The 20588-nt window shown below is 39.1% G+C and overlaps 1 protein-coding gene across 5 annotated transcripts in view; it reads right to left on the reverse strand.

The window, feature by feature from the left end:
* The window catches only part of RGS22 (regulator of G protein signaling 22), a 58459-nt gene extending 38082 nt beyond the window's left edge, over nt 1–20377 (reverse strand). For 3 of the 5 annotated variants that reach the window (XM_033074974.1, XM_033074982.1, XM_033074958.1), the window contains exons 1-7: nt 19536–19605; nt 17158–17220; nt 8377–8598; nt 3965–4050; nt 1979–2153; nt 1371–1542; nt 109–372 (exon numbers count right to left, since the gene is read on the reverse strand). In XM_033074974.1, coding sequence (XP_032930865.1) covers nt 109–372; nt 1371–1542; nt 1979–2153; nt 3965–4050; nt 8377–8598; nt 17158–17220; nt 19536–19595 — 1042 coding nt within the window. In that variant the 5' untranslated portion in view covers nt 19596–19605. Of the gene's footprint in view, nt 1–108; nt 373–1370; nt 1543–1978; nt 2154–3964; nt 4051–8376; nt 8599–17157; nt 17221–19535; nt 19606–19640; nt 19670–20295 lie in introns of those variants that run through there. The other 2 variants (XM_033074966.2, XM_033074990.1) reach the window with 2 other exon arrangements.
* Between the last annotated feature and the right edge of the window lie 211 nt (nt 20378–20588).

Below are 20588 nucleotides of genomic sequence, written 5' to 3' on the forward strand. Positions count from 1 at the left end.
TGGAGAAGAACTTTGGTTAAACAGTGACTCTGCAGTACCATGACCAAATTCACTATTTGCTAACTTATGTGTAAACATTTGACACTGTTTTGCAGAACTTCACATTACCTTCAATGTCAGCAGCTGGCTGGTGGGTCAGTTCTGAAATGGGTTCCTTCATTGCAATTCGAGAGGATGCTGGTATGAATTCTTCTGCTATCTGAAAAGTTGTGCTTCCCTGTTCATTTTCCTTTTTTGCTGCACTGTGCCATTTTGGGTCTAGATAAACTCTTGACCATGTGTGGGAGGGAGGGGCAGCAACGGCCACAGAGCAGCCTTCCTCAGCCTCTCTGGATCTCTCACTGGTAACATCAGCTTTTGCAGATGCCTTCCCTGAAAGGGAAAGGAAACTCTGTGGCATTCCTTAGACAGGTAAGCAGCTTCTTTGTCTAACTAGTTTGACATTCCTTTCAACTTTCTCTGAAAATAAGTCGCATCTAACCAGTGCTGGCTGCTGTCACAGACAAACACTTGGATTAGGAATATGGCTGAGAGATTCCCTGCTCTGCAATAATTTCCTAACTATATATGGCAAAATGTGTTGATATTAACAAAAAATCAGCGTGACTTAAAATATCTTTTCTTAATTCTAAACTATTTCACTTGTTTTCACTTGACAAAGAAAAATTGTAACCTCTTGACACAGGTCTCAGAAATGAAACATGGAGAATCATTTCTCAGGACCTGAGGCAATGAGGGAGAGAGATACATCTCTGAGAATGGAGAGAGAGCAAGCTCCTAACAAATGAGCTGAGGCTTCTCTCCCTCTTGCAACTGCTTAAAAAGCAGAAGCAAGGCTATGCAATGAGGTGTATGTCCATATGTGCTTCTGTATTTTCTCTCCCAGAACCTCTGGAATGTGCCAAACAATTTCAAATAAATTTGAAGATAGACAGGATTCCAAATTATTACAAGATTCATAACATTTGGCAGCCAAAAGACCTTTAAGTGCCCAGCATAAATACCCTAAGAAGATGGCTGAAACAGATCATATGCTATCGAATACCCAAAGAATCCAGACAACAAAGTCTTTCAAAACATATGAATGCCTCTCCCCCAAAAAAATCCAGAACAACTCAACTGAAACTTATAGATTTCTATGAAACAGAAATGTGTAAGAAAAGAAACTACTACTATTACAAAATTACTTGGCTACTAGCTCAAACTTTCACTTGATGTTGTAGCTATGGAAAGAAACAACTGTCTGAAGCCTCAGATACCACGTGATAGAAGGCAACAAGTGAAGTTAGCAACAATTCCTCAGAAGGCCTTTTCTTTCCAGCTAGTCTGAGCTGTGCTATAAACCACAGGGTTGAGCCCTTGTTACTCACCCAAAATGGGACCGTTTTCAGGTAATGATTCATCTCTTTTATGCTGCCCAGGAAAATGCTGAGTATCTTGAATTTTACTAGAAACTATAGGATGCATAGATGAATCTGTAGTTTTCACAGAATCCCCTTGTTTTGCCAATGTAAACCAATCCTTTACCTGAGAAACCGTAGCCTAGGAAAAGAAGTTTCATAGAACAATTAAAATTTCTCTGTTTATTGCAGTATTTCTAAGAGCTACAGCTTACTGTTCATAGGAATTTTGTGCAGTCTGTTATGCAGATTTTTGTAAGGATAGTTCCCAATGCAGAGAGTTGTATGACAGTAGCTGAGCATACTTGTATCAGCTGAGCTTCTGTTTAAGTTGTAATACAACTCATCAACCTTCTTTTATAGTACAAAAACTTTGAATATAAAAGCTATTTAGAGAATCAGAGAATTAGAAAATGGTTTAGGTTGAAAGGGATCTTGAAGACCATCTACTCCCAACCCCCCTGACTAGGTTATTCAAGAATCAGTTGTCCCATTAGGTTGTGACCTCAGTTACAATAATTCTTCCCAATTCATTCAATCTATCTTGATGTTACACCCACTAAACATGTTTATTTTACCTCTCCAAGTGATACATAGAACTTCTTCATAGTCAATGAAGTCAATGAAGAGTCATCCTCCTCAGGAGGGGGAGTACTTGGGATTTGCTTCCTTATCCAGGGAGAGTAGTCACTATCTATAATGAAATTAATGCCAGTCTTGCTCCATTCTACCTGTGATATCAATTTAGCTAGTCTGAAATTAAATGTTGAGACAAGAAAATAATTAATTTTAGCTTTTAATCAGAGAAACAGTCGATTTCCCCAAAGAATTGGCAATTTAAAAAAAATAATACATCTAAAAAAATGACCACAGAGAACTTCATTATCTGCTTTTTTCATAGAATAATGGAATTATAGAATATCCTGATTTGGAAGGGACCCACAAGGATCACTGAGTCCTTGCTAAGTATTATTTCAGCCTTCACCTGCTGTCACCCCTGTAAATGCCAATACTGCCACTGCACAGCTCACTAGCATACAGATAGCGCCCTGCTTGCATTACCAAGCTTTACCAGTAAAATATTACTTCTTTCAGGATTCTTCTGCATGTATCTCTGCATTCCCAAGCCCTGCCAAGAATCCCTTGGATGTTTTGTTCACTAAAATTGAACTATTCTCCCAGATTGCAGAAGCCCTCTATCACTACCAGATACTACACCTCTGGTTCCCGACGGAAGCAAACTTCCAGCAGGAATGCCACAGCTCTGATGACACTGACGGAACTTGCAGATGATAACAAGACAGCTGGCACTCTCATGTTCAGCTGGCTGCTCTATGAGGATTTCATAGTACTGAACAGTTCTCCAGTCCTGCTTTGTGTTAGTGTGACCCTCAATGCTCAGGAAGTACAAAGCCAACCAAGTCACATGCAAAGGGAAGATCAAGTTACACTTGAGCCTACAACCAAGTGAATGCTCAGTTTTATTTGTGCCCACTGTTGGAGATCAAACAGGATTTAATTCTAGGGTTATGGTGTCTTCATCTTTAAATGCTAGCTCCCCTTTGAGCATCTGAACTTATCTTGACTCTAATTCAGGAAAGCAGCTTGAGCTACTGATGTGAATTGAAATTAGTTACATACTTAAAGTTGTTTTTATGCAATTCTCTTGGTAACTCTGATTAAACAGTTTACTTTAGCAGAAGATCAAAGTTCTGGTTTCATGTGGCCCAGATATGTGTAAAACAAGCTGTTAACAAAAGTATAATTCAGCACTCTCACAGTTTGCTTGTTCTTTGCACACTATTCCCCCTTGAACTTATGTGCAGTCTCCAGGTTATTGAAAACAAAAAACATCTTTAATTTTTTAACTGTAGGAGTCTGCACCCCAGTAACCACTCTGCCATTATAACCAGCAAACATGAGTTTTGTGAACCATACTCCCAGGCTGCTTCTCCTTTTGGACCTCTAAAACATGCTACACTCATTTGCATCTAGACACAGCCTTAAGGGATATAGAGGTATGTCCTTCCAAAAAAGCACACTAGATCTCCTGTACATCTACTGAATGGACATCTGGGAAAACACTGCAAGTTTCTAACAGTAAAGCATGCAGTTATGCCATGGCATTCCACAGAGAACTTTGCTAAACTCTGACAGAGGGCCCAATAAGACACAAAACTAATAATTCAAATAAAAAAGACTTGCTGGCTTTTCCAAATTCATTTCATAGACTTGTAACCCCTACTTATATGGCTTACATATTGATTAGCAAAAGATGCATTGCTGCCATGATATCTCTGAAGAACAGAGATATAGAAATCAGTAAATCCCATTCTTACTCTCTTTGTAATGGTGTAGTATAGGATGTAATTCATAGTCAAGGAAAATTGCAGCATGATGAGTGAAAAAAGTCACTACTTTATCCAGGCGACTAAAATGTTACAATAAAGAAAACAGGAAAAGAGGAGGGTGAAACCACTTTAAGAGTACTACCAAGATGAACTAAACAAAAGAGGAAAACATACACATTTAAAACTGAAAGACAGCATAAAAGGCTGCAATACCTGTATTCAAAGTAACAGTCACTTTCTAGAAATGCTGGAAGCCTTTCTTTCTTAATCCACTCAATTGCTTGTTCTTGATTGAGTTGCTATAAAAAAAATGCCAAAGATTTGCAATATTCTTGACTTTCTTATTTGCCACGTAAATGATTCTCTACTTCCCCCTTCTACAGAAGCATTGTCTCAGGAAAAGAAATACAGAGTCAACATCACCTTTATGCTGGAACAATTACTTTCCTATTAAAAGCTAAAAAGATCAAAATCTGATTTCACCTGTTAGAGTTCAACCTTTGTGACAAATCATAAGTGTTTTTTCTTCAGAAATAATGTGTGTATGAATAATTCTTTTACTGTGCAATTTGAAATGCAAATTAGAGGCATAAAAATTTTCTGCCATAGGAAACTGCTGCTTTCTGACTTTAAAATTTTTCTGACTTTTATAAATAATAGCTATTATTTTTCCTCAAGAATTTGAAGAATAAGGAACCCTTAAGTTAAGTTGTACTTTCAGAATGAGAAAGATGTGGCTATTAAAACCAAAATCAAACAAATAGAAATGTAATTACAGTAATTTCACGACCATAAGGCACACCGGACTATAAGGCTCACCCCCCGGGAGTCGGCAAAATTCGCAACTTTGTAGATCAAATAAGGCGCACCGGACTATAAGGCGCACGTGTTTTTTTGCAGCGAGGCTCCGCCCCCAGCTCCCCCTGCATGGTTGCTGGCTGAGGCTCCACCTCAACCCGGCAGCCATTGGCCCCCGGGCCCACCTGTACCTGGTAGGACCGGGGCATGCCCGCCGCCCCTCTGTGCCACCACCCCAGGGCCGGGCTATGCCTGCTGCACCTCCGTGTCCCCTCCACAGGGGTGGGACAAGCCTGCCAGGGCTCCTCCCTGCTTCCATGAAGCTGGGCTACGCCTGCCGGGGCTCCTCCCCACCTGCACGGGGTTGGGCTATGCCTGCCGGGCTGCAGCCCCGCCTCCACCTGGCAGCCGTGGCCCTGCCGGTTCCCCAGGCGGCTTGCAGTTCTCACTTCCAGGTTAACAAATTTCCGAACTTTGTCCATCAGATAAGGTGCACCGGACTATAAGGCGCACTTCCAGGTTCGGGGGAAAATTTTAGTCAAAAGGGTGCACCTTATAGTCATGAAATTACTGTAGTTATCACCTCTCATGCTTTTATGTTGGATCCCTACATAACTGCATTGTACACAGTAATTCTCATAGTGGAAACCTACATGTGTTAAGACATGGAGCCACAAAAAATTTCTGCTCAGACAGTCTAAGCCTTAGTGCCTCATTGAAGCAGAAAGAGAAGTGCCTCAAATGAGGAGTTTGGGGGGTGAAAGGGAAACGTTGAGCAGCAAGCTCCACAGAGACAGCTAGTTACAATGAAATAAGAGCAAGATCTCTGATATGGGCCACAACCATCCATAGTTGCTTCCTTTAGAAATTATACACAGCCCTTCCTAGTATTTTTTTTTTAATGGTCTACTTTTCCCACTCTCAGGGGATGATAGATTTTATTCAGCTGAGATGCATTTTTCCTTTTAGTGAAGGTGAGACTAATTATTTTGAAGAATGCAGCAACCACCCTTGTCCATAAAAACAGGTGACATTTGGGCAAGGATGGATACTACTTGTTACATCAGGTAATCAGTTTATGTAGATCACAGCTAGAATTTTCTTTCCATGAGCTAATATTCCATTCAGGGCAAGGCTTATTTCTGCCTCATACATATCTGTAGGGGATTTAAAAAATCTGAATTACTCAGAAAGTGGGTGGTTTCATTTAGTGAGAAGAAAATATTTCAAAATATGGAAAGCTTATGTTGGCAGCGGCTCATACAATGTAATTTCTGGAGATGGAGACTAATTACTCCCAACCACACAGTGTATGCTTCTTCTTGGCAAGTGACAAGTTTTTTTTCTCAATACAGAAGATAGTTTCTTTATTTTGGCGTTTAATATTTATGCATTTACTGACTTACAGCCCAGTTTTTTATCTGAATGATTCATAACATGCTCACGTCTGTACATGGCTGGTACACAAAAGTATATGTCATATCAGAAGGAAAAAAAATCTATTCTTTCCCCATCCCCAGAGAAAGATGCTACATTTAATCTGATGGGGTTTGTTACCTTGATTAGTTTCCTTACCCAATCAGCCTTAGGTCTTGCTAGGATCCAATCCAGCAAAGCTTTTAGCACATGTTTAAGTTTAAGCATGTGTTTAACTTCCCTTGATTAAAGTTAAAAACATACTTAAGTGCTTTGCTGAACCGGGGTTTCTCTGAAGTAAGGTATGTGGGATGCCAGCCAGTTTCCTTCCATAGTTGTGATCGACTCTACACAAGTCCACAGATTTTTTTTCTCAATGTATTTCACACCATTGATATTGACTATTGATGAGAAGATACTTCCATATCAATGATTTGCAAGTGTGCAAACACACAGGAAGAGAACTTTTGCTTATCTGCAAATTTGTAACAATCTGAGAGGGAAGTAAAATACAGAGAAAAATATCAATGTGTGTATTTCTTAGTCAAGATGTGTTTAAATTCAGGCCATAGCCTGAAAGGCCTACTAGGATTTTTCAGTCATAACTCCTTTCCATAAGTAACCTGCCAGTGATGACCACTCAAGGTGATATTTTGTAAGCAACATAACATTCAAAACAACTGTCAATCTCTTTAGTTTGTGTGAAAGCAGCCAAAGCAAAGCAGGTAGCATCACCTGAAAACTCAAAGATCAAATCCTATTTTGAACAGAGCTACTTGATAGAGTTAATCTCGGGTGACTTCTGGTTCAGTCAGTGCAGTGCAATGAATGGAGCTGACTTCTTTCACCCCGTGTAGCTGAAGTAACCATTTGGGGCAAGCTCTTTCACAGGCCATTTTGCTCCACCTCAGACTTGAAATGCCAAGTTGAACTGGATGAGGCATCTATGTTATCCATCAAGTAAAGGAGGAATCAAAAATAAGAAGAAATATCACCCTTTCATCCCAAAAGGAGAAGAAAGGGTACTGAGGCATACTGTTCCTCAAAAGTCTATAATGCTTCCCATTTATGGAAAATATCCCAGGGAAAGAAATGGAATATTAAATAATACTGAAGCTCTGTTTCTCCAGACCACATGAAAGAAGAAAGTAATAGTGGTTTTGAATTGCTCATGGTCATCCACAGTGATGGGAGGTTATCCCAGAGAGCAATGTTAGCGACACTTGCACAAACACATAGCACTTCCTCAGTTTAATACTGAAAACAAATAAGAAATCAAGAATAACTCTTCTGCTTTTGTGCTCTCAAGCAAAGTATTTGTGAAAATTGTTATTTAACATGGTAAGGATGTCTGTGGGCCTTGTCCTTTTGTATCGCTTGTCTAGTTTAAATGCAGATAATTGCAGTATCACATTACTATCAGTTTGTTAAACATCATTGCCTTTCAACCTCTCTCAACACTGCTTTCTTTTCTGAAAACCATTAATATTATACTGGGAAAATCAGCGGTCTGTTACAACTCCCTGCTTTGCTCTCAGCTTTCCAGCTATGACATAATTTTGAGCAGCCACTGCAAAAAATGGACCAAGACCTTAGACTGGCCTTGAATAAAATGAAGTCAACATCAGTCACATCCATGCAAAATAAGTAAGAAAAGAATAAACCAAGCATCCCAGTGAAATACTTTTTTCATTCTTGAAACCTGTTGTTTAAAGGTGAATTCCCACATCCAACAGTACTGACTTGTATTCTCTCAGGTATGTAAGATGCTTCAACCCCTTCAACCTGCCTAAGTCATTGCTGAAGATGGCCTGGAAGTAGGCAAGTAAGAATACCAAAAGTGATACTGTCTAAGCAAGCCTGAAACCAGATTTATTTTTTTTCCTAAATTCCAACCCATCTTTCCATTAATTTAGCTCTCTTCTTGCCAAAGATTATTTTTTCTGGCCATTTCAATTGATGCTAACCATGTAAATCCTTTAGGAATTAATGTAAGAGAGACTTATGTGTTGCCAGACCACAGATGAGCTCATAGCCACACAAGGAAATTAATTAATAAGGAAAGACTGAGCTGCATTAGTTTCAGTCAATTTGCACATTCCAGGGATCACTAGTAAAGTAACTGTTGTCATAATATTTTTTCTTTTAATATTAAAAAGCATTCAGACCACACATCTGAACCCTGCCCTACAGAATCTTCAAAATTTTGTGCTACAGGATGTGCATCTGTAATTCCATTCACTTGTCTGCTAGACACATGTGCATTACAGGGCATAATTTGGCCCATCATTATGTTTTCCTTACATAAATTAACATTTTTCCCAAGCTACCAAGCCAAACACAACAATAACTATTGCCAGTATCTCTACAGTAAGATCTAAATATAAACTCAGGGTCTATAAGATGCTTACCATAGTGTTGTAATTTGGATCAATACTGAAGATTGAAGAAACCCTGTGCATTTTGGAGAGCTGCCCATCATTCTTTTCTTTGCTTAGAACATCATAAATGAAGCTTGGAGGTTTTTGATCATGCAGATTTTTTTTTGGTTGGCTTTCCAGGCGTTGTGGGGCATAATTAACTACTTCAAAAGCCCCAGCATCAGAGTTAAACTTGACTGGCTGGGCAAAAGTCTACAAAAGAAGTTAGGAAAGTTTATGGTACTGTAGTAAGGCAACTATCACTTAACAAGTTACTTTTTATCATACAGAGGCATCCTACAGAATAAAAAATTGCATTATGAGTCTTCTTTCTCTTGGGGCCTGAAATAGTAATTTTTATTCATTATTGTTTTTGCTGTACAGCTTTCCAAAGCATTTCTACTTTTTTATCTCAACAATGCTTAATTGTCAAGAATTTAATTCATTCTGGACCACAGACCATTGTTTTTCACATGTAAATAATTGATTCAGTACATTGACGTCTAGAATATATAATTAACTGTGACTTTAGTAACTGTCCCACAGGGAAGTACTCACAGGATCAGATCTCCAGTATTATTCTCCCATTCATTATTATTAACAATCAAGGCATGAAAATATTAACAATGAAACTGACCTTTTAAATGTGAGATGCATTTGAGGATTTGGAATCTGAGGATTTCCATATGTAGGAAAAGTTTTTCACCACACTGTTACCTGTAGGTCAAACAACCACCAAAACCCATACCCTGTAGTAAATTTTATTATACATCACTAGTTTAGTCAAATACTGTATAATAGATTAGATAGATTAAACTTCAATTTTGGCCATGTAATTGTGACTTTTGTCAACTCACAAAACCCCACTGCACGTGTACACACTAAAACAGAGCCATGTTTCATCTTTTAATCTCTGGTATCACGTATTTCCCCAAAAGACTATCTTTCAAATTCTCTTACTTGAAATGAAGAGGGAAAATATGGATGGACCTTACAGAAGTCATAGAGGATGCACATAACAGTATTAATAGGAGATTATGTAGAACTTGTGTGCATTATATACTCTATATGATATGGAGTACATAAGCATCTCTGCACTCAGCTGGACAGCAAGGCATGTTGTATTTAAGGACTCAGGAAACTATAGCCACACCTAAACCCAGTGCCAAAACTCTTTTTGGCTTTGCTCCAGACAGGATCCCACCTGGTGTTTGTACAGTTGCCATTCCCCTGCATTTAATAAGAATATTTTATTTGTTCAAGTACTGTATTTTTAATTTCCTTGAACTTTTTCATGTATCACATATATGCACACATAGACATAACTCATATACATACTAAATACGTTAAATTCATATAGCATAGAAATATATTACAGAACAATTTAATTCTTCTTCACACCTGTGTAAGCCCAAAGTAATGATGTTGGTGTCATCTATTTTGTTGCTTCTGTTTGAAGCCCCCTCGTTGATCGGTGTCTTGTAGAGCAATGCCCAGAACTGAACCATGTGGCTGCAACATGTTTTTTTAACATTCCCTACTTATCCCATAATGTCTTACTGTGGAGGCTCAGCCTGGCAAAGCACACAGCATGTGAGAGCTTTAAGTGTACGATTAGTGCCTATGACATCAGACTGTCACTGCTCAGGTTCGTGCATTGAATTGCATGAGTCTGCTCAGTTACCTAACTTCAGCTGAAATCATGGATTGGTTTTTGTTCTCTGACACCTTCTGCCTCTTTTGGCATTAATTTTCTCCAGGGCTCTCTGCAGGTTTTAGTGCTTTTTTTTCCAGATGTACTAAAAAGCATCTTACAAACCTTTTATGTGTAGTAGATTTCCCTACATTCAGACCTCCTCCCAGTTCGCTATGTGCACATTTCATTTACTTTCAAACCTAATTTGGGCTGCTACCAGCTTGTAAGTGACTAACTGTGCAACTTCAACAGCCTTTAAATGTTTTCTTCTTTATATATTCCTCTACGTTTTAAATAAAGAAACAGAAGAAAGGACATTAAGAAACATAGTACTTCAGTCTCTCAGGATTTGAAATGCTCTCACTTGTGGGAAAAAAGCAAACAAAATGCAAATTTCATAATAAAAGAACTTTGTGACTAGACATGATAAGATTGTTTTAGTTTCACGTTTTTCAAATTGAAAACTAAGCAAATACAGTATTATTTTAGCACATATATTCTACTTTTATTTAATCATTTGTAACTTACTCTAGATTTAGGGTTTTTCAATACATATTCTATTTAGCTGAAGAGAAAACTATGGCAACTCTTATGTGAAATGGATGCTAGTGACAATTTTTAAAATGTAACGTGTATTGCTGTTTTGGGAGTCTGACTACCTAACATTTATAAGACAAATATACTAATGAAGCAAAAGAACATACACAGATGGGACAAGAAGATTTAGACTTCATACACTACATACTTGACTGAAAAAGTGAGTTCTAGTCCATACTTTTGGGGTCTGGATGTAGTTACTCACTCCCAGGGACATCAAAGGGCATGCATACTTCTTCTATCAGTCAGAGAGTAGCAGCAGACTTGACACTAGTAAGGATGCATCTGGAATACTGCATCCAGTTTTGGGTCCCCTGTATAAGGATATTCACATGTTTGATCAAGTCCATCAGAAGACCACCCAGATGGGCAGAGGCTGGAGCACTCACTGCAGAAGGAGAAGCTCTAGGAGGACCAGCAGCAGCCTTAGCATATTTACAAGGAGATTGCTGAACAGATAAAGCCAGGTTTTTTACAGAGGTGATGGTGGGAGGACAAGAGACACTCGTCATATATTGAAACAACAGAGGTCTCAACTGGATTATAAGAAAAAAGGTGATTTGGGGATGATTGCACTGGAACAGGCTGTCCAGAGAGGAATCGGCTGTTGGAAGTTTTCAAGACCAACTGCAGAAAAGTGTCAAGCAACCAGGAGTCAGTACTAAAGCACTGACCCTGCTTTGAGAAGGAAGCCACACTACAGACCTCCCCAAAACCCCTTCAAGACAATAATCTATGATTCTGTACAAATCCCAAATTCCCAACAGAGCATCTCGCTATCTCTCAAACTATCATACAAAAGCCCTTTAGAATAGTTCAAACCTTTCTGGAGAAGCTTGTTTACTTAAAAAATCTACAATAATAAATCAGAATGTTTTTATAAGCATAATAAGAGAAGAGATAATTCCTAATCTTCTTAACTCATCACCACTACAAAAATAAAAGTGTATATGTTATGAGAAAAAATAAAACGGAAACACACAACAAACCACCTCCAGAACCTGATTTCTTGTAGGAAACATTTTCCCATTTACCATACAGGAAAAGAGGATCAGTCAATCCATTTTCCTTTCAGTATCTGAAGAACTTTGGGGCAAAACATACAATCTAACCATTCTCACACCTTACAAGCCACAAAAAAAATGCACCAAGAAATTGTTCGGTACCCTTTAGCAAACTTAAAACCTTTCCAGTGGAAGTCAAGTACTGTAAAATCCTGTAACATTTCACAGGACAATAACGAGAGAGGTCTACGGCAGCATCAATATTCCATCATTGTAATAGTGAGGAATCTCTTCGGTGAAGATGCCTGTGTTAAGGAGTGGATGACAGTCTACACTTTAAAGGCAAGGGAAAAAATTACCCATGGCAATCTAATATACCAAGAAATGTCTTTCTTACCCCACATTTGGCAAGTACTTTTGGCTTTTTACAGACAAGTAAAATACACTAACCAAAGACTAAGTGTATCATTCTCTAGTCAGAGCCAATTTTTGATGCTTTGAAGATAGAAAGGGAAATTTCCAGAGAAATTATACCTCATGATGTTAAGAAAAAATAAATCAGCTTTGGCAGGGACCTTGAAGCTTGGGGTTCTTACATTGTCAATGTAGTATGATAAATAAGATCAAGGACTTGAGAATACCAACAAATAAGATGTCTACATACTTTACAAACCATTACACTCACAGGCAATGCTCCCTGCAAAGCCAGTATGACCAGTGTAACTCAGAGTACTAATCTCAGCTTCAGAAAAAAATCTCTGAGCAAATAACAAAAAGCTGTTTTCAGACTGTGGTACAGCATTACTATTAAATAAACAATTGCATGTACTTTTTTGACAGCATAAAAAAGTTCTTAGCTGTCAAATGCACACTGAATATGGTTTTCAGCTGGAATAGAAACAGAATACATAATTCTGAAACTTGAAGTTATACACTTAACTGAAGGGAAGACAAATTTCTCTCAGTCCTCCCATAACAGAAACCAAAACAGCATCCATCACCATGTTGCCAGGATATCAGACATATAAATCTCACTGTTCTCTGTCTTAACAGTTTTAAGATACACTTAACTTCGGATACAATTAACAAATGTGTAAATATGCTCACATCCCAGACTCAAATAATGTAGTTTGATCCCAAGACAAACAGAATGACCACGGCTTGGCTGTTTCTTAGGTTAAGGGTGGGAGTGAATAGAGATCTCATCCAGGAGCATTGCCAAAATTTCCTTAAGAAGGGTATATGTATATTATAAATAAAGGTCAGTGACAGTCCACACCAGAAAAGAATCTGAGCAGCCCTATGAAGTGTCTGGAAAAATTCACACTACGCGTGGTCAATGTAAAATCTCCCATTGACTTTAATGAGTCCAGGATTTCTCTTCTGTTGATGAGTAAGACAAAAGTCATAATCACAAATCACAATCTAATTAAGAGAGAAGAACATTTAGGGTAAATACACTATCAATAAGGAATGTAGCCAGGAGTGCTTTGTTTGCTTCCTTTAATGTCAAAGACATGATGTAAGTTTTAGTCCTGGGTAAGTCTCAATGTAACACGCATGTAGGGCCTTACTTCTGTCAAAGCCTTTTTTAAGGGAGGTTATATTGGCAACTGCAGCCTCCCTCCTCACACTTGGAAAAGACAACAGGTAATTTATGAGCGTGCACTGATGCCTTGAATCAATGATTTGATGCATGGAATTATTCGCAGCGAAGGGCCTGAACTGTGCAGCAGAGTAGATTGTTTTTTCTGCCCTTTCTGTAATCTTCTACTCAAATCAAGCAAGATTTTATTTGTGACAGCACTCTATTCTGTCTTCAGAAAGATCAACTGGCCTGAGCTTTGTTACTAGGGCTTTAATTGTTTTCAGAATCATCACCTGCATCAAATGCTGGACCCCAGACCACTTGGAGAAGAGCTTTTACAGTGAGAACAATGATTAAAAAAAATATTCTTCAAATCTAAAGTTGATAAAATTATGGTCACTTAGTAGATTTCTGCTGCAAGGGAAACCAACAACCAGGGACTCACTACCAAGTTGTCATCTCCTGAATGTGCTTCAATTGAGGCACAAGGTAGCACTTTTGTCTCTAGCACAACTCCTTGAGGTTGCAAAGAGGAGGAGCGTGCCTTCCTCAGGATCACTGGTAACTGGAAAATGACAGGTAAGACCCAGCATGGACATAGGATGGAACGAGTAGCAAGTGGCTTGTAGAGTACAGGAGAAACAAGTTGACATTACTGTGCCTGCCTTCAACACTGAGCTGGATGGCAATTTCTGACTTCTGAATTTTCACTCCTGACTAAACATATCCTTGCATATTTTCAGTACATGGATCAGAGATTCAAATTCTAGCCTGAACTTCTAGAAATGGAAGTGTATCCAGGCCAATGTTTCTCTTAAATCATTCATTTTACATTAGTTACTAAGGAAGGTCTAACTCTGTGTGTCATGTAATTGGTTTCTGCTACTGTGAAATCACTGTACTACTGGCAACAAGTGCCCTCCTGAGGTTTTCTGTATTATGTATTTCAGAAATACTTTCTGTAAATTACATTTTATTACAGTATATACCTCTTTGGAGTGGCTAGATATTTTTGTCAGGTTACATTGAATGCCATTATAACAAGAGAATCACTTCAGGGATACACTGTAAATCAAAGCAAAAAAAACAAAAAAAAAAACCCACATGAAAACCCTGCTGCTGTTATAGCAAGTCCCCAGTGATACAATTTTCCATCTGCTAATGGTGCATTATAAATCAATGCAGAAGCAGTCCCTTAAAATAAGCATTTGCTCCCCCTGATTTCTTGTATCAAGTCTCACAATATTTTCAGTTTAACTTGTTGCCTAACTACTAGCACACCTGGGTAATACTGTTCCCAGGCAACAGTGTATAAGCACAACAAGAATAAAGCAATGGAAATTTCAATGCACTGTTTTAGTAGAAGCCTTCTGAGAAGGAGAGGGAAATCAGGAATGTAAGGTATTCAAACCACAGAACTCAAGGCATTAATAGAACTTAATCCTGAAGAGGATAAATCCTAAAAAAAAAAAAGATCAAAGAGAAAATAAAACCAATTATGAGAACATTACCATTAAAAATAGCTAATAGAGCTTCTGTTTTCATGAAGATATGTAACTATGTAAAAGAGTGACCATGTGTCATCTTAGAAACCTACCAAGATTACCAGCATAAAACAGTGTGTACTCAGGAGTGACTGTGAACTCTTTTCTGTGGGCTTCCAGAGCCATCAGGAGTGCCTGGACAATTGTTGCAGTTCGGAGCTGCTGAGCAGTGCCAGGAATGTGGGCTGAGGAGCCCTCTGAGGCCAAGCAGAATTTTGGCCTCTAACAGATGTCCTGAAATTTGTGTATATGTGCAAGGAGATCAAGAGACTAAAAAGGCTGAACTTCTTACCCACTCCATCCTCTGCAAAACTTGCAGCATAGTTTCCAAATAAGCAGTAAAGGCATGAAGGATGGTATCCCTGTGCTAAGAACAATCTGGCACATGGAAGAAGGCCTGGGTTTAAAACCTAAATAGTTAGGTTTGGTTTTAGGCAGATATCCTAAGGCAACTGTGGGGCAGGGACTGGGGGAGTGGAGAAAGCAAAAAAAACCAGCTCTCTTACCACATATTTTGTTCCATCTGTGTCTCTCTAGCTTTGTATACTCTTTGGAATCTTGAAGTGTGGTGAAAGTACATAAAGACTGAGCTCCTGAAAGTCAGAATTGATGCTGTGCACAAAACCCACACTCTGACAAAGAACTGATACCTCCAGATTCTATTTTAGGATTAAAAGTTGGAATGAAGAAGCCATTCTGCCATCCTTAGTAGTGCAATTTCCATGCTGTGTACGTTTACACAAATCAGTGATGTGGCTTAGACAGACAGCTATGTCTGGTTCAATTAAGTAAGTCAAATAATTCAGTTATGCATCACAACTGAACTTATTTCATTAGTGGCTTCAGCAAGCCATTTTGTAGCTCCTTTGAGGTCCATGGAACATCAAGAAATATTTCGCTCTCTCCTAATGCTGGCAGTGGTTCCTACGAAGGAAGCTGTATGTTCTTGTAGTGTAGCCTGTTGGAATACAGTGCCTTAGGAGGGGACAGGCTGTGGGGCAACTCTGTGGCACACTGGGTGGGAGCCACAAGTGACACTGTGAAAAGGCTTAAGCCACCTGGCAAGGGAATTTGAGTGTAAGATGTCAGGGTCAAGACTAATAAGATGAAGTTGGATGAAGTTGCCACACTGAAGGAGCAGGATAGTACACGTGACTCTCAATAGTGGAGGGAGACAGGCTGATTGATAGGGAAAAGGGGCAAAATACAGGAGAACTGTTTGAATGCAAGGTACTGGGTACGATGGTGACTGGATCAGTATGCAGAATACAGTGTAAGGCTGCATCCTTCTAACTGCAAATGGGAGAGGAACAGGAGGGAAGTGCCAACTTTGAAACCTTCCAAGCCATGAAGAGAAAGACTTGTTTCTTGAGCTTAAATGTAATTAATCATTTAATATGTTGCCAGAAAACTGTAAAAGGACAAACATTTGTTATTTCATCATGTTGTGACACTGTAATAGAAGTGAGCATATTTTAAGTAAATATTTATGTGTCTTTTTCATTTCCTATTCATATTATTTTAGTGCACTGTGATTTAAATACATAAATGATTAATTATGGAAGTTTAAATACATAAATAACCTAGGGATCTTGGTGGACAGCAAGCTATCCATGAGCCAGCAGTGTGTCCCTGTGGCCAAGAAGGCCTGGTGTACATTAGGAAGAGGACTGCCAGCAGGTCAAGGGCTCTTCAGTACACGGGAGACATGGACCTACTTGAGCAGTCCAGCAGGACATGATTAAGGGACAGGAGCAACTCTCTTATGAGGAAAGGCTGAGGGAGCTGGGCACATTCAGCCTCAAGAAGAGACAAATAAGAGCGGTCCTTACCAATTTCTATCAGTATCTGAAGGGAGGATGCTGCCAGGCTCTGCTCAGTGGTGCTGAGCAATAGGACAAGAGGCAACAAGCAGAAACGATGCTCAGGAAGATCCACCTGAACATGGGGAAGAACTTTTTGTGTGGGTGATTGAGCACTGGAACAGGCTGCCCAGAGAGGTAGTGGAGTCCCCCTCACTGGAGATATTCAAGAACCATCTGGATGCAAATCTGTGCCATGTGCTCTGGGATAACCTTCCTTGAGCAGGGAGGTTGGACCAGATATAACCCACTGTGCTCCCTGCCAACCTTGTCCATTCTGTAATTCTGTAAATTAGCAAGAGAACATCTCCCCCAGAAGTCCAGATACTGGGCTATTCTTACTGATAATAACACTGAGCAGTAAGAGTTGCTACCATTAAAATATAGATATATGGCAAAACATACAATTTTCCAAGATGGATTAAGTTACTCTTAATCGTAGTTTCTTGTATTTTGCAAGGGATTTCTGTAAGGTACTTACCGGAAGACTCAAAAATTCATTAAAGTAATCCACAAGCATATCATCTGTGGCTAGGCATTCTTCCTATAGAGATAAAACCACAAAGCATGGCTTGTAATAATCTGTGCTAATATTTGAATGCACTACTTGCTTAATATATTTTCATGAGATATGGCATGGAAGCTTTTGTAAAATATTATTTCCCATTTTTTGAGAATATAATAATTGCATCAGTGTTACATTCTAGATATTGCACACTGCCAAGGTCCCTAGCAATTTAAAATGCACGCATGAAGGTAAATCCTTTGTCAACGAATTTACAGATAAATTCTTCACAAACCAAACAGCTTCTAGCTGAAAGTCTGCATGCTAACTTTTGAAAAAATGTGCATAAGCTAACAGTCTAGAAATTCCCCACATTGTACCTTTCTCTCGTGAACTTGGGAGGAAGGAGAGTATAATATTTCACCAGGGCCACTTTCTGCTCTCACACTGCTGTTTGGGGACTAAAAGGGAGTACACTAACCTATAATTTGGCTCAGCAAGCAACCAGTGTATGCCATACTTTGAATCTGATAGAATTGGGAGGCCTCCTGTTGACCTCAGCAGAAGTGAAGATTGCATCTGCAGGTGGTTTTGCATTGTTTCTGACCCCTGCATTTTAAATCCTGCTAACATGACTTCAAAACTGTAGACTAAAAGTTGAATTTTTTTGCTGTTGACAAATTCAAAAGTATGGCTCCAAGTCTTACTTTTACTGACTCATTATCTCCACCATCCCTACTTCAATGCAACAGAGGGTAAAACTGGAACACTATTCCACTACTCTTCAGATATGTGTTTTCAGTATAATGAAGACACTTAAATAATTTTTAATATTTTCATTTTCCTGAATATTCTATTATTTCAGCCTTGCAAGGCAAGGAGAATGCACTTAAATTTAATGTATTTGCCAATAAGAGCAAAGGTGTTGCAACACAAGTCTTTTTTTGTCTTTCTGAAATTGATAGCATTGAACTGTGCCTAGTGAGAAATAGCATTAAAGAGAGGTTATGCACAGTATACAGGCAGGCAGGACCAAACCCCAGTGGTCTAACCTAAACACAGATAGCTTGTGCTCAGATAAGGAAGAAATCTGAGATAACATGCATGACAAGTCAGGACTAGATCTGATAATGTTTGTCTGGCCCTGGTCTGCCATCATTTATTCCTTAGCACTTGCGTTTGCTGTGGTGACGGATACAGCACAGACAAGGTAGCACTGATTAAATAGGGGAATTTACCAAAGTGTCTAACCCATTTTGAAACCAACAGAGAATCCTCGTACTAATATCACCAGGCAATCAGATCCAGAAACATCAGGTCTGCAAGTGCTGCAAGTTAGGAAAACAAATCAATTAGAAACAAGCTACAGTCAGCCTCATGTTTGGTTTGACACTGACAAGGATGAATCTGGAGATAGGACTAGATATGATAATACATGATGAAAATATTTTATTGTTTCAAAGGACTTATTAAAAACAATTACTTTATTATTGGCTGAAGTATATGCTCTTTAGGAATATGCAGGTAACATGTTTTTAATTTCCCAATGATATAATTCTCTGCAGTCCCGTGTAACAGCAAGAAATGCAAAACCAGATAATAGATAAAATGCTTATGAACTTATTAATGCGCACTTTATTACTTACTGCATCTACACATTATATACTTTCCTCTGGTTTTTGGAGAGTGTTTTGTAGACAGCCTTATTTTCATTTGAAAACAGCTGCACTTTCTTACGTGCACATCATAGGTTAGGGAGTTGCATGTACAATACTGTAACTTAGATTTTTGTGTCAGAAAGGATTTGGTTTCATTTCTTTCCATGCCATTTCTCCTGCACACAGTCTCAATTATAACTAGAAAAAACTGCCTTAGAAGTGCAACTGGAGGTTAAGGTGTGCTAAAAATTGGTCTGAAATTTGTGCTTTTGTTGGTTCTGTTTATGGTAATAAATACTATAAATAAAACAGTATCTAGAGATTCCCAAAAGCAATATCAACACATTTATACTTTAAAATACACAGGCATCCAAAACAGGGAATAGGCAAACATTACCTGAGCTGCAACAGTAAACATACCATTTCTTATGAGGTAACAAACATAAATACCTTTCGAACAAGAAGACAAACATCAGGGAAATCCCATAATGAGCTATGAGCCAAGGGCAAAAAAGGCAAAGTAAGGAGATTGTTAAGCCTGTCATGTTGAATCTTCCAGTTGTTTGTTTCCTTCCTTCATCCTAATTCACTTTCATTTCCATCTTTAGTCCCCATAGTGTCCTCTTACTTTTTTCTAATTATTTTCAAACTAAGTATTTTGTCTGATAAAACTTTAAGAAATTGCTCAGTACTTACAAAAAAGAAATGAGAAAACAAAGGTTTCCAAAATGTGGTTTTTTGCTTTTTTTGCTCCATAGCTGCATGATGAAAATAATGACCAAGGCTTATAAGCATACTTACTAACATTTCTTCTGTTATACATGGAGGTTCTGAAAAGAAGATATTAAATATCATATGTTATCCAAGCAATACAGTCAATCTGGTTCAACTACAATACAACAAAAAGCATGACAACCATCCGGGGTATTCTGGAATAAAATAATTTAAGTCTGAAGAAATAAAATAAACTAAGAATATGCTGTAATGTTGACCTGTGGGTGAAAATATTAACTATCACAAGAATTGTTTAAATAAAAATTAAGCATTATTTAAATATATTATTTCTTATACATATCAGTTAACTTCATGTCAGCTTTCCTCTGCAAAATTGATAACTAGAAGCTTGGTGGTTTAACAAAAATATGGATTTGTACGAGACTCTCAAAGCTTTGAACACCAAATATTACAAAGTACATGATAAAATTAAAAAGATACAATTGTACTCCCAAATAATCCACTCTCATTCATTCTAGGAGAGTATCCTGCCTTTAGTGATGCCATTTAAAGAGAGTAAAGCCCTCTCTTAGGAGTGATGGGCTCTGCCGGGCGAGTTCACACCCGTCAGTTCAGAATGCCACTCTCTTGCGCCACCGTCTCTGTACCTGAGGCCGCACCGTGGGGTCCGAGCCCCGTGCGACACGGAGCCAGCCGGCCCTGCGGGGACAGCGCGGCGTACCTGTGGTGAGCCTCTTGGAGCGCATCCCGGCCCGGGCACCGCCGGCCGGCGCCCGCACAGGCGGGGAGCAGGGCCTGAACAGGTGAGATTGCAGAGAGCAGGGCCCGCACAGGTGAGATTGCGGGGAGCAGGGCCCGCACAGGTGAGATTGCAGAGAGCAGGGCCCGCACAGGTGAGATGGCGGGGAGCAGCGGGAGCAGCGCCTGCACAGGTGAGATCGCGGGGAACAGCGGGATCAGCGCCTGCACAGGTGAGATGGCGGGGAGCAGGGCCCGCACAGGTGAGATCGCGGG

This window comes from Catharus ustulatus, chromosome 1 (assembly GCF_009819885.2).
Source record: "Catharus ustulatus isolate bCatUst1 chromosome 1, bCatUst1.pri.v2, whole genome shotgun sequence".
NCBI classification, from domain to species: domain Eukaryota; kingdom Metazoa; phylum Chordata; class Aves; order Passeriformes; family Turdidae; genus Catharus; species Catharus ustulatus.